The sequence below is a fragment of the Humulus lupulus genome, chromosome X (assembly GCF_963169125.1).
Source record: "Humulus lupulus chromosome X, drHumLupu1.1, whole genome shotgun sequence".
Classification (NCBI taxonomy): domain Eukaryota; kingdom Viridiplantae; phylum Streptophyta; class Magnoliopsida; order Rosales; family Cannabaceae; genus Humulus; species Humulus lupulus.
The window spans coordinates 13671548-13684937 of record NC_084802.1 but is presented as its reverse complement, the minus strand read 5'-3'; the positions used below and the strand labels follow the sequence as shown (position 1 = coordinate 13684937).

Below are 13390 nucleotides of genomic sequence, written 5' to 3'. Positions count from 1 at the left end.
TTTCACTCTCTATCACAAATTACCTTCCTATGCTCATCTCCGCACCTTCGGCTGTTCGTGCTTTCCTTATCTCCGGCCCTTTAACTCTCATAAGCTCCAATTTCGCTCTCAAGAGTGCGTTTTCCTGGGCTATAGCTCGCAGCACAAAGGCTACTTGTGCCTTTCTCAACCTACTGGCAGAATTTATATCTCTCGCCATGTAGTGTTTAATGAACACTCTTTCCCTTTCTCATCTTCTATTTTTCCTTCTTCCTCCTCCTCTCCTTCTCCTTCCTTTTATCTTCTTTCCCCCACTGTCACTTCTTTTCCATCTCCTCATCCTCCACCTTCCGCCTCTGTCGTCCTTCCTTCTCCCTCTCCTTCATCTATTCCGTCCTCTTCTCTTTCTCCTTGTCCAGCTCTAGCTTCGTCTCCCACCTCCCCTTCCTCTAGTTCTCCTCCTGCCTCCACTTCTTCTCCTTTGCCTCCTCCTTCTATTCCCTATTGAGTCCCCTGCCACTGTACCTTTGGTGGTTGAGCCTCCTGACCATTGTGAGAATACCGTTGCACCAATTAGTAATGCTCATCCTATGATCACACGTGCAAAAGCCGGGATTCACAAGCCCAAACTATTTGTTAGTACTCTTGCTGATGCTTATTATGAACCAACTACTTATAAACAGGCAATCCGCTTTTCTCACTGGAATCAAGCCATGCTCACTGAGTTTGTTGCTCTTCAACGAAACCGCACTTGGCACCTTGTTCCAGCCCCTTCTCACGGCAAAATAGTTGGCTGTAAATGGGTATACCGTGTTAAGCTCAAGGCTAATGATACAATTGATTGCTACAAGGCTCGCCTGGTTGCGAAAAGGTATCACCAAACTGAAGGTTTAGACTACTCTGAGACCTTTAGTCCCGTTGTCAAACCTGCCACCGTTCGTACAGTTCTTACACTTGCCATATCTCAAGGGTGGTCTATCCGACAACTTGATGTTCAAAATGCTTTCCTTCATGGTGAGCTCACTGAAACTGTGTTTATGGCTCAACCGGAGGGGTTTCAAGACTCTGAGCATCCTGACTATGTTTGCCATTTGGACAAGGCTCTCTACGGCCTCAAGCAGTCCCCGCGTTCCTGGTACAATAAATTGAGCTCTTTCCTTCTTTCTTGGGGTTTTGAGAACTCATCTGCTGATTCCTCCATGTTCACTTGCTCTAAGTTTGATGCTTTCTTCGTTGTTTTAGTATACGTGGACGATATTATATTGACTGGTAGTAGCACCTCTGTCTTGGCTACTCTTCTCACTGCTCTTAGTTCTGCCTTTGCCATCAAAGACTTAGGCAGCCTACACTACTTCTTGGGCATTCAAGTTGTGCACTCCTCTTCAAGTCTTCATCTCAGCCAATATAAGTATATCCAGGATCTTCTTCACCGTGCTGAGATGCTCGATTCCAAACTGTTTCCTACTCCCATGTCTACAGCCTCTGTTCTCTCTGCTCGGGACGGTGCTCCTTTGGCTGATGGGTCCCAATATCGTAGCATTGTTGGAGCCCTTCAATATTGTATTATGACTCGCCTGATATCTCCTTTGCTGTCAATAGAGTGTGCCAATATATTCTCCAACCGATGTTCATTGGCAAGCTGTCAAGCGTATTTTGCGCTATCTCAAAGGCACGACTCATCATGGTTTGTCTCTCCTGCCCTCTCCTGATTTTAACTTACTGTGCTATACCGATGCTGACTGGGCTTCATGTCCTGATGACCGTCGTAGTACCAGTGCTTATTGTATTTTCTTGGGTACAAACCTCATCTTTTGGTCCTCGTCAAAACAACGAGTTGTCTCTCTCTTTAGCACTGAGTCCGAATTTTGTGCTCTCGCTGATGGTGTTGCTGAATTGTCGTGGCTTCAATTTCTTTTGCGTGATCTTCGTATGACTCAGCTCACTGCTCCTCTCTTGCTTTGCGACAACATCAGTACCACTTATCTCACCTCCAATCCGGTACTTCATGCTCGAACGAAACACGTTGAGATCGACTTTCACTTCATTCGTGAACGTGTTGCTTCTAATCAGCTTGTAGTTCGGTTCACACCTTTTGAAGATCAACTTGCTGACTGCTTAACAAAGGCTTTGCCTGCTGCTCGATTTCTCCTCTTACAATCCAAACTCACGGTCCTTCCTTGCCCCATGAGTTTGAGGGGGGATGATAAGTAGTGGTTCTTAATTCTATTTAGTGCACATAATTAGTTATTAGACTTGTATTACCTATTTTGTATAGATGTCACTTTTTGGTTGTCTCTAGCCTTGAGTATAAAACTTTACCTGTAATTGTAAATATTCAAGAGCATTATATTCAATACAACCTTTTCACACACTTCTCTCTGTCTTTCATTTATTACAAACTTTCATCCTATTTTTTCTTTTTAAATATATTTATTAATTTTTTTATTTAAGATCTTTAAAATATTAATAAAAAATATAAAATATTTAGTAAACATCTTTTGTCTTTTTGGAAACAACAAATATTTTTAATATATTTATTTTTGAAAACAAAAATAAAAAAAGACTAAACATGTATTTAGATTCTCACATTCTAAAAAAAATATCATTTCCAAAAATAAAATAATAGATTGAAAAGATAGTAATTGGTAAAAAGTAACCATTTTTAGAGTTTATTTTACACTTTGACATTGTTTATAATTATTTTCAAAATGTCTATTTCTGGTGGTGAAAGTATCTAAAATTCTCGATGGGTTGTCTGGAAATCCCAACAAATTATTTAGAATTCCCAACAATAGCGTCAAGAGTGTCAGAGGTCATTTGCAAAATATCCAAACTAGACTGAAGTACAAAATAAATTTTAAAAATAAGTTATTTTCCCAGGAGCCCTAGAAAAAAAATACAATATTATAATCACAATTTTTTAATAACACCAATATTTATCATATTTGTTTAAACATACCGTAATTTATTTTTCAAAGATACCATAATTTATTTACCGCTTGAAAAAGTAGAAACCCATGTCCTATTTGAAAGGGCCGATTTTGTATTTTTCTCCGCTGTCTTAAAAAAGGGAAAATTTTATATATACGGCATTTCACCAAAAGAATTCGAAAAATACGGTAATCCATACTTCTTACAATATTACGGTAAAAGTGAAGCCCACAATTCACGGAAGACCCAACCCAATACGGAAGACCCAACATTTCCCACCATTATATACCGAAGACCCAACCCAACCATCACAACTCGGCCAAAGTTTTTGTAACATGCTGTACTCAACATTTCCATGGATTTCAGCTAACAAAACCGAGAAAACTGGGAAAAAATGAGAAATTTTCTTCTGCAATCTACTGCAAATTTTTTGAATCGATGGGTCTACAAAACAAATTACACGATATCTGTTTTGTGGTAAGTTTCCTTGAATCGATGGGTCTTCTATTTTGTTCTTGGAACATAATTTATAGCTTTCGGAAATCATTAAGATAATTATAGCAAAAACATATATTTTAACACATATCTCCACAGAATCATAAACAAATTTTACCATAGAAACATTTGAAAATCCTGAAAACCTTTTATAAAAAAAAGAAACTGTTACAATATTATAAAGATGTTTCTTAGATTGTCTCATCTTTAAGTTATTTGCTCTTCCTTGTGCAGAATTTGGTCATTTAAAAACCAATAAAGGGACGAGTTTATATGCTAAATTCTCATTTTGTTGGGGGATGTGTTATTGAATAGCTTGTGCTGGATTGGGTAGTTTTTAACCCATAAGGTAGTTTATATCCTATTTTGTTTTATAATGAAAATATAAAATTTCTACATATCAATCTAATTTTTCTTTTTATTCATCTGCAGCCATGAATCCAATAACATCTTTGGTATATTATGATGGTCATTGGAATGAAAATAATGTGTATGAGGATTTCAAAATGCTGGGAGTGTTAATACCATTAGATTGCTCATTTACAACACTAATGAATATCTTGTCTACAGAGTTGTCTACCATTCTGTCAACAGAAAATGCAACAATTGAGTACCAGATTGCAGAAACATTGCCTCCATTGAAGATCAAAAGTGATAGCTCTATACAATTCTACTTGGAGTGCAAAAGAAATGACAAAACACTCACAAAATACCCTTTGATAGTTTCTGTAACAGAGAACAACCAAACAATTACCTGTGGAGCACTTCAAAAGATGAGTTCTACTGTTGCTTCAAGTAGTAATAATATAGAGAATGATATTTCGGACACATCGACATTCTCTATAGATGAACCTCAAGGACTACCAAATTTTATTCAGTTGGCAGATCAAATTACAGATTTGATTTTGGAGAAGGAACGACATGAATCAATTCCTGAACATATTGGAACAGAAACTACAATTATAACTCATGCAATTTCTGATGGAATAAGAGAAAAACAGGTATACAAAAACAAAGAGGTTCTTACAACAACAATTGGTCTCTATGCCATAAAAAACAATTTTCAGTTCAAGGTCCACAAATCTTGCAAAAAAGAATATCAGTTGAAGTGCCTTGATTCAGAATGTACGTGGTCATTTCGTGCTGCAAGATATGGAAAGACAGATATGTTCCAACTTAGGAAGTTCAATCGTGCCCACACATGTTCCTTGGACATTATTCTTGGAGATCACCGACAGGCTTCAAGTAGTATGGTTGGGAATGTTGTGAAGACCAAGTTCACAGATCCAAAAACAAATTATAGACCTAAAGATATAGCTAAAGACATGTTGGACAGATATGGAGTTTCCATGAGTTACCAAAAAGCATGGCGATCTAAGGAAAAAGCAGTTAATTATGTACATGGTTCAAGTCAAGATTCCTACCGAGACATTCCACGATATCTGCACATTTTGAAGCACAAAAATCCAGGTACTGTAACAGATTTGCAAATTGATAGTATAAACAGATTTAAATATCTTTATATGGCTATGGGACAATCAATTCTAGGTTGGAAACATTGCATTCCAGTAATTGTTGTTGATGGAACATTCCTAAAAGCTGCATTTGGCGGTACACTTCTCACAGCTTCAACACAAGATGCAAATAGACACATCTTCCCATTGGCTTTTGCTATAACAGATTCGGAAAACAATGATTCATGGGAGTGGTTCTTCAGAAAAATAAAAGAATGTTATGGAGAAAGAGAAGAGTTGTGTATAGTTTCAGATAGACACGAAAGCATAGAGAATGCTATAAAAAATGTCTTTCCAAATGTAACTCATGGAGTGTGCTCCTACCATCTTTTCTGCAACATAAAGACCAAGTTTAAAACAGACGCAGAGGCAACCAGTATTGCATTTCATGCTGCTGCAAAAGCTTATAACATGGAAGATTTTGAAAAATACATGAAGGACTTGGACAGTTTACATGAAGGAATCCGTCCTTTTCTGGCCAATGAGGTTAAATATGAAAAGTGGGCAAGAATCCACTCCAAAAGTCGTAGATATGCAGCTATGACTTCAAACATAGCTGAATCCATTAATGCAGCACTAAAAGAAATGAGAGAGCTTCCAGTAACAACATTACTCGAGTGCCTTAGAAACCTGATTCAAAAATGGAGCTACAACAACAAAAAAGAAGCAGAAGCAACATTTACAGAATTGCCAAAGAAACAAGAGGAATACTTAAGAAAGAACTTTGTCAAGTCATTAAGAATGACTGTAAGTACAACTATTTCCTTTATTTATAAATACCTCTGTATTAATATACTTCCTTGTTCATTATTATAATTTCATTGCAGGTAGAACCAGCTAGCACACTCATTTACAGTGTACACAATGGTTTAACAACAAACATTGTTGACATTGCAAAGAAATCTTGCTCTTGTAACAAGTTTGATTTGGATGAATTACCTTGTGAACATGCCATGGCAGTCATTAGAAAGATGAACCTTCAGTATAAAAAATATTGCTCATATTATTTCACAAAACAAGCCATGTTGAACACCTATAATGCATCAATACATCCATTGGGAGATCCAAAAACATGGAGAGTTCCGCCTGATGTTGAGGAAATAGAAGTACTACCTCCAAAGGGAAACAGAAAAAGTGGAAGGCCAAGGAAAAAAAGGTTTGTCTCAGCAAGAGAAGGGTCTTATCAGCTTAAATGTGGAAGGTGTGGAGAGCTTGGGCACAACCGAAAAACCTGCACAAACCAGCCTCTATTGAGAACAAAAAAACAAAAAAGCACTCAAAGCTTATAGATTAAAAATACTTTTTATTTGAATTTTGAAACTTTGTATGTTTCAGTACGGTGATTGGAACATTACTTATCACTATTACTTGTGATAAAGAATTATGAAATTTTATTGAATATATGGAATATTATAAAAACTTAGGAAAAAATTTGCATCAATATATCAGAATTAATGTTCAGGGCGTTATCTGTAAATTTTTGTTACATATTTGATACAGATATATCTGAAATGAATATTAATGTAACATTTTGTTACATAATTGTTACAGATATGTTACTAGTTTCTCACAGACACTTCCAACATCAAATAAATGTGAAATAAGTTCTTTTATCAGCTTATGTTACAGTTTTGAAACAAAAATATTTGATTTTCATTTGTAAATTTCCAGTCCATTTAAAAGGATTAACTTCAAAAGTTTGAAACGATTTGATACATATTTGAAACTGAAGTTATCGTGACTATTAATAGACGTTAAGTAATGCTACGCAATTTTGCATGAACTTAGGTTACAAACTTTTAACAGATGTTACCTAAAACATGAAATATAAAAATAAAGTTGTGAACTCAAGTTACAAACTTGAGACACCTCTGTACAACATTCCTCATAAAAAAGGGCTAATATCAAAATTCAATGATATGCCACAGTATTCAAAATATTCAAACATGATACTTGCTTGAAAGTTTGCAAAACAAAGACACAAAAGTTATCTTGCCATAAGTATGTATCTTCTTTACAAGATAAAAGCCAAAATGTTAACTACTTTGATGCTCTCATACTTCCATTGCATTAACATTCAACATCTTCTTGCTCATTCTTCCTCTGAACTCCCCATCAGATAGATAGCCTTCATCTTTCTTTCTTTTAGCATGGACATATAGCTCGACTGCAATTTTGTTTCTCTGGAAACTAACATTCAGAGGATTGGGGATATTTTCAATAAGTCCATGCATAAGAAATTCAGCAAACTTTATGATAAAAATCCCACAATCGCTACAAAAAAAAAACAACAAAATCAGTAACACATAAATGCATATAAACAAAATAATGCAACCAAAAAATAACAATAACTAAAAAAAAACCACTTACTTGTTACTCTGTTGTGGAACCTCATCATCAAACACAATGTCCAACGGGTGACACATATCAATGCCCTTGAATGCTTGTGCATTTAGATCAATATCTTCCCTTGACTCATAAAAATTATTTAAAGAAAGAAACAAGGGCAACAAAGTAGAATATGCTTCAACAACTTTCAACACTTTCTTATCCATAACTCTATTCCTCATTGAGTTGTAGACTTTAAAAAATCTCTGCTTCACGTTGAACTCCCCAAGAATCCAATGATTACAGCCAACAACAGTCATATTAATAGGGAATAAAATGAAATCTACTAGCGACCAAGGGGTGTTACAAAGCATTTTATAACCACAAATATACTCAAAAATAACACTGTTATGCGATATAACAGATCGATCACAGTCACTTGACAGATACACATCATACAGAGAAGTGATAACTTGATCAAAAGAGTTATCTGTAGTAGTAACTCTAACATTTATCAACTCACAATACTTGGCTTTTTTTCTAAGGTAATAAAATGCCACATTAATATGCTGAAAAAACAAGAAGCAAACCATAATGAGAATAATGAAAACAGTAAAACTAAAACAACTTAATAATAATAAGGGAAAAAAATACCTCATTGTCCAAATCCCTCCCATCTTTAACTAAATCATAAAACCAAATTTTTCTCTCAATCTCAGTTACACAAAACTGAAATGGCTCCTTAATGATACTATTATTATCATCAAATTTCTTATACCTATAACAATTATAAACATTTAAAAGTGAATTATGGTGAAACAGAAACTGAAATACAAAATAAATAAAAAAACAATTAAAAAATAGAAGCATACTTATTATTTTTTCTCAGCCCCAGAGAAAACCACTTGTTAAAAGAGTCTTGGTCAATTTGATTAGGCAGATCAAAAAGATTGTCTCCAAAAGCATATCGTCCCACAACCTTCCTTTTAGACTTCACAACCTCCAAATGTTTCATATCCTTAGAAGAAGATGATCCAAATTGGTTAACAAAAGGAGATTGCAAAACTGTAGCAGGCTTTGGATTCCTTTTGCCAACAACAGGAGTAGACACAACTACTGGATTCATCAAAGAACCAGCAATGGGTGTTGCCATAATAACTTCCTAGAAACAAAAATAATATGAAAAACTCAATAATACAACTATTGGAACATATTGCAAAAAGAGAAAACAAAATACAATATCTGCCTTGTTTAGTTACCTTTTTCTTTGCCAAATCACCAACAGCTGCATGAACAACTTTATCAAAAATCTCCACATTCATGTTGTTAAAAATATGAGCCTCTTCTTCTAGATCTTTAACAACATCAGCTACATCATCATGAGGTTTGACAATATTCTATGGAAAAACAAAATTTTATAAATTAATACAGAAATACATGAATACATTACCTTAAAAAAATACAAATCATGAAACCAAAATAACCTGGTCATAGCTCTGGAAAAAAAAGTTGTATATATAATAAAAAATAATAATTGCCAAACAAAAAATTCCAAAATTCATAAGTTTACAAAAACATAACAGAGTTTATACATGCTCTGGAAAAGTCTTGTACAAAACTAACTAAGAAAAAAAAAGTTTACAAATTAATAACAAGAGGTTTACAAAACAAGAATTCTAAACTTTCTCTTCCACTTCTCATATTCCAATGGAAACAAAATCAGATTCCTATCAAAAAGGGAAAACAAAAATTAATAAAAAGAAAATATTAATTATATATATTAACAGAAATATAAACATCTATAAAATATAAAATAAAAAATAACAAACCAACCAAGCAATAAAATTAATATTTAGATAAGAATACATACCATTGTTTCTTCAACATCATTCCCAGTAGTCTTCTCATTCTCATTTACTGTATCATTCTTATCATCTGCAATTACCATATCTCCAGCAGCATCTTCTTGCATTGCTTGAATGCATTCATCAAAAACTTGGGTAAAACTTTCATTCTCAAAAAACTTATCCTTTTCCTTTGAAACACCACCACCACCAGAAGTATCACCAACATCAGCTCCCACAAAACCAACATCAACATGATCAATATCATCATTAATACCACATGATTTTGGCCTCAACTCACCTAACATTTCCATAACTGCCTTGTGTTTTAAATCTTGATCGTTTTTCAGATTAACCAACATCTCCATCAATGCCCTATGTCTAGATTCACTAGCAGACTTTAAAAATGCAATTTCCTTAGACATAATGTTACACTTCTTCTGACATTCATCCACAATAATTTTCATATCAGAAAAACCAAATGTCACACAAGGAACATATGATGAGGAAGGAGCCTCACTGGTTGGTTTCTTTGGAGGAGCAACAAAATCATCATCCTCAAAATCAGCAACATTCATATCCTTGTTGCACTGGAAAAAACCTTCAAGCTTGAAGGCATTGTTCTCTTCATCAGTGGGCAAAACTTTAACAATTTTGGTCTGCAAATAACAACACAGAAAAATCAGTTTACAATATTAAAAAAATCAAATAAATTCATATATAAAGAAAAGCAAAAAGAATAAAAATTACCTTATGTAATGAAAACACATTCCTCTCAAGCTCCTTATGAGATGGGATTGCAACAGATGACCAATTTATAATCCTAGGCAGACCACAACTAACCTTCTCACAATAAGTTCCCTCTAAACTAGGAATTGATTCGTAAATGAAAACTTGGAAAACAAATGGCAAACCATTCAACTTATAGGTTGGGTAAGAACCTTGCCGAGTAATAACAACTTCATTTTCCCTTAAAGCATCTCTCAAAGATGAGAGAGTCACATTAAAAATATCCTTTCCCCATGGAAAATGATTAAAACCACCACTATCACAAAGATACAAGTCAGTTTTTTCAATGTTCTTCTCTTTTTGCCAAGCATACAAAAAGTTAGTGATCAGGTAAAGTACAGCCATCCTAACAGCCTCATCATCATTATCAAAATTGGCAGCCTTAAACCTTTCTTCAACAATAATTCTTGAAATGCCCCTTGTATGGTCACCAAAAAATTTCGAATACAATCCAATAGGATTACTATTCTTAATTCCACCTCTATCAATATCACCAAACACATTTAACCCAGACAATAACCCAAATTCACCCAAAGAAAACCTAATCAGCTTTCCACAAACTTTAAACCACATTTCATTTAAGTTTGGTTGGTTAACTTCTCTCAACAAAACATGGTGAACCAATTTAGCTTGATTAGCATAAGATTTAAGGTTTAGAAAATGACCAAAGCAAGTCTTACTAAACAAAACCTTTTGAGAGTCAGTCAATTTTTCTGAGATCACATTGATCTTCTCAAAACCACAGTGAAAATTGACTCTTGCTCTATAATGATCCTCATGTTTGATAAAACATTCCATATGCTGCATAGAATAATAGACAACCAACAAAATTTTAAAACAAGACAAATCAAATGATTAGATGACAAGAAAAACACAAATTGATGAAATGAAATTAAAACAGATACAATCAAAACTTGAAAAAATGAAAACATATTTCAATAATATAAAACCTATTATCTTTAAATACAAAAACTAACAAATTGGAACTTGTAACATATGTTTACAGAAAAAGAAAAACATATTTACAACATCAGAAAGAACATTAACAACCTTGTAACACTTGGTTACAAAAACTAACAATAGGAACTTGTAACATATGTTTACAAAAAAAGAAAAAACATATTTACAACATCAGAAAGAACATTAACAACCTTGTAACACTTGGTTACAAAACTAACAATATAGGACCTGTAACATATGTTTACAAAAAAACAAAAACATGGTTTCAGTAATACCATTAACAAACATGTAACATATAGGTACAAAAACCTAACAAAAATTAACAAAATTAAAAACATAAATCAGATCAGAGCATGAACAACATAGAAAACATATTTCAAGAATATAAAACCTAATATATAAAATACACAAACTACCAAATTAGAACCTGTAACATAAGTTTAAAGAAAAGAAAAACATATTTACAAACGTCGGAAAGAACATTAACAAACTTGTAACACTTCGTTACAAAACTACCAAATTATGACTTGTAACATATGTTTACAAAAATGGAAAACAAGGTTACAAACATCAGAAATACCATTAACAAACCTGTAACACTTTGATACAAAAAAATAACAATTGTTAACAGCAACAAGACAAATAGACCCATAAAAAACAGAAAAAAAAGAACAAAACGAATTTAAACGACACAAACATAAATACCTTCGGTTTATCCAGTAAACCAACATTCTTCTTCGCAATTTTTCTGTTAGCCTTGCACTTTACTCGACTAGAACCTTCAATAGATAGTTTCTTAGATTTCTTCGCACTGACTTTGCTCTTTGACAATGCAACATGTTTTCGCTTCAACTTTTTCCCAATTAAGTCAACACTCGCATGCATGTCGCCCTCCTTCAACTCATTTGAACCACCAACATCATCCTCGATCACATTAGGAAGGGGAGAATCCAATGAATACTTCAAAACAGCTTTCCCTTTAGACAAAGGAGAAAGATTACTCTTCAGAAGTTTCCCCTTCGTTTCGGAAGACTCTTGATCGTCGGAATGCTTCGAGGATGCTGGGCCAGAGAACGCAGCACCCGACCGAGCAGGAGATGCAGACCCCGCACGAGTGACAACCATTGTTTAACCAGTCAATGCCAAACGATTTTGAAAAAAAATGAAGAAACTCAGTTAGGTTTTCGGACTCGGCCAAAGAAAAAATGAGAAACGGAGAATGAAACAGATGAAAGAGAAAGAGAATACAAAAAAACTTCGGGGTTTGAAATTTGAAAAAAAGACTTTATAAAAAACCGTATATTTGAAATAAAAAACCGTATAAAAGTAGGCAACCGTATATTTCAAATTTTTTTGCTTTATACGGTGTATTATGTAATTTTCTCCTTAAAAAATTGATCCGCTACTGGCCCAATCAATTTCCCGCTGAAGGGTATTTTCGGCAGTTCAAGTCTCGAATAAATACAGCCTTCGTCTTAGCTCTAACCCTAATTTTCAATTTTTCTAGTTCGTCTTCGTCTTCTTCTTCTTCTTCTTGTTTTTGGTTGTGTTTTGGGGCCCGATGATGAAAAACTCAAATCAAAATGAGCGGTAGCGTGGTTCTTGTTTACACGAGCATTAACTCGCCATCGCCACCACCTTTGCTACTGCTGCTACTACTACTTCTTCTTCTTCTTCTTCTTCTTTATCATCATTCATATAAATATATATATATATACACACATACAAATCCACACACATTCACTGCAGGTGGTACGGTGGCGGCGTGTTAGGGCTTCTGAAGAACACCCATTAGCTTCTTCCGCAGATGAGTCTACTGAAGCTATGAGATCTGAGGGCTCTTCAAATGTGTTTTTATATAGCTCCAAACCAGTTTATAATTGTTGTGTGAAGCCATTGCATTAGCGTTTTGTTTGATTTGTTTCCTTTCTGGGTATTGAATAGATTAACGCAATGATGATTTTTTTAGTGTCTCGTAGGACAGATTATTGCTCTGTTTTGAACCTTTCTCTATCCATATTTTGTTTTTAAATGTTTATTTTGTTGTTCTGGTGTGTCCTGTAGATGGGTTCTTTAAGGAATGATGATGAATGCATTGGGCTCTGAACAGTTTTCTTGCCGCGTTAATTGATGGACATGCAGCCTAGAAAGCTTTATATGAACCAACCCACTTGAAGGGAGGAACTTTCACTTTATATTCGTGTTTATTTCTGCATTGTATTACTGTTCACTGATCTTTTCGATTGACTCCTAGAGATGATTATATCGTGTATAATAATGCTTTTGCCCTGTGATGGAAAAAAACTCATTGTTGGAAACAAATTCTCCTTGGTTTTTCATAATTGCCCTTTACATCTTTGTTGCGTCATTATCACCACCACCACTATATCTATCTATCTATCTTTCTTTCTTTTTTTCTTTCATTATATACTACTCTCTCTCTCTCTCTCTCTTACGAGGTGGGTGAAGTTGTAAATGGGCTTTGAAGAAAAATCTGTGGTTAATATTGTTAATGATCTGATATAGCTATGAGATCTGAGGGCTCTCTAA

General features: G+C 34.4%; 2 protein-coding genes and 1 non-coding gene across 3 annotated transcripts; 2 read left to right on the top strand and 1 right to left on the bottom strand.

The window, feature by feature from the left end:
* Positions 1-3839: 3839 nt before the first annotated feature.
* On the top strand, positions 3840-6306 carry LOC133805539 (uncharacterized). The gene is made up of 3 exons (XM_062243723.1): positions 3840-5666; positions 5747-6120; positions 6255-6306. The coding sequence occupies exons 1-3, from the start codon at positions 3840-3842 to the stop codon at positions 6304-6306; spliced, it is 2253 nt and encodes a 750-aa protein (XP_062099707.1).
* Positions 6307-6746: 440 nt separating this feature from the next.
* On the bottom strand, positions 6747-12214 carry LOC133804876 (uncharacterized). Its single transcript, XM_062242989.1, has 8 exons — positions 11546-12214; positions 9842-10681; positions 9118-9750; positions 8507-8644; positions 8120-8409; positions 7902-8025; positions 7290-7816; positions 6747-7193 (listed from the first exon to the last, which is right to left on the bottom strand). The coding sequence occupies exons 1-8, from the start codon at positions 11963-11965 to the stop codon at positions 6974-6976; spliced, it is 3192 nt and encodes a 1063-aa protein (XP_062098973.1). The 5' UTR covers positions 11966-12214; the 3' UTR covers positions 6747-6973.
* A 705-nt stretch (positions 12215-12919) lies between these two features.
* Positions 12920-13004, top strand: LOC133807517 (small nucleolar RNA snoR118). Its single transcript, XR_009879426.1, has one exon. It is a non-coding gene; the product is annotated as a small nucleolar RNA snoR118 (small nucleolar RNA).
* The last annotated feature ends 386 nt before the right edge of the window (positions 13005-13390 follow it).

Excerpts from the sequence above, each read along its gene's own strand:
- LOC133805539 (XM_062243723.1), top strand. The coding sequence starts at position 3,840 with ATGAATCCAATAACATCTTTGGTATATTATGATGGTCATTGGAATGAA. Across the intron at positions 5,667-5,746 it reads TCAAGTCATTAAGAATGACT|GTAGAACCAGCTAGCACACT; the intron begins GTAAGTACAACT and ends ATTTCATTGCAG. Across the intron at positions 6,121-6,254 it reads TATCAGCTTAAATGTGGAAG|TACGGTGATTGGAACATTAC; the intron begins GTGTGGAGAGCT and ends TGTATGTTTCAG.
- LOC133804876 (XM_062242989.1), bottom strand. The coding sequence starts at position 11,965 with ATGGTTGTCACTCGTGCGGGGTCTGCATCTCCTGCTCGGTCGGGTGCT. Across the intron at positions 8,410-8,506 it reads GTGATTTGGCAAAGAAAAAG|GAAGTTATTATGGCAACACC; the intron begins GTAACTAAACAA and ends TTTTGTTTCTAG. Across the intron at positions 7,194-7,289 it reads GTTCCACAACAGAGTAACAA|CGATTGTGGGATTTTTATCA; the intron begins GTAAGTGGTTTT and ends TTTTTTTTGTAG.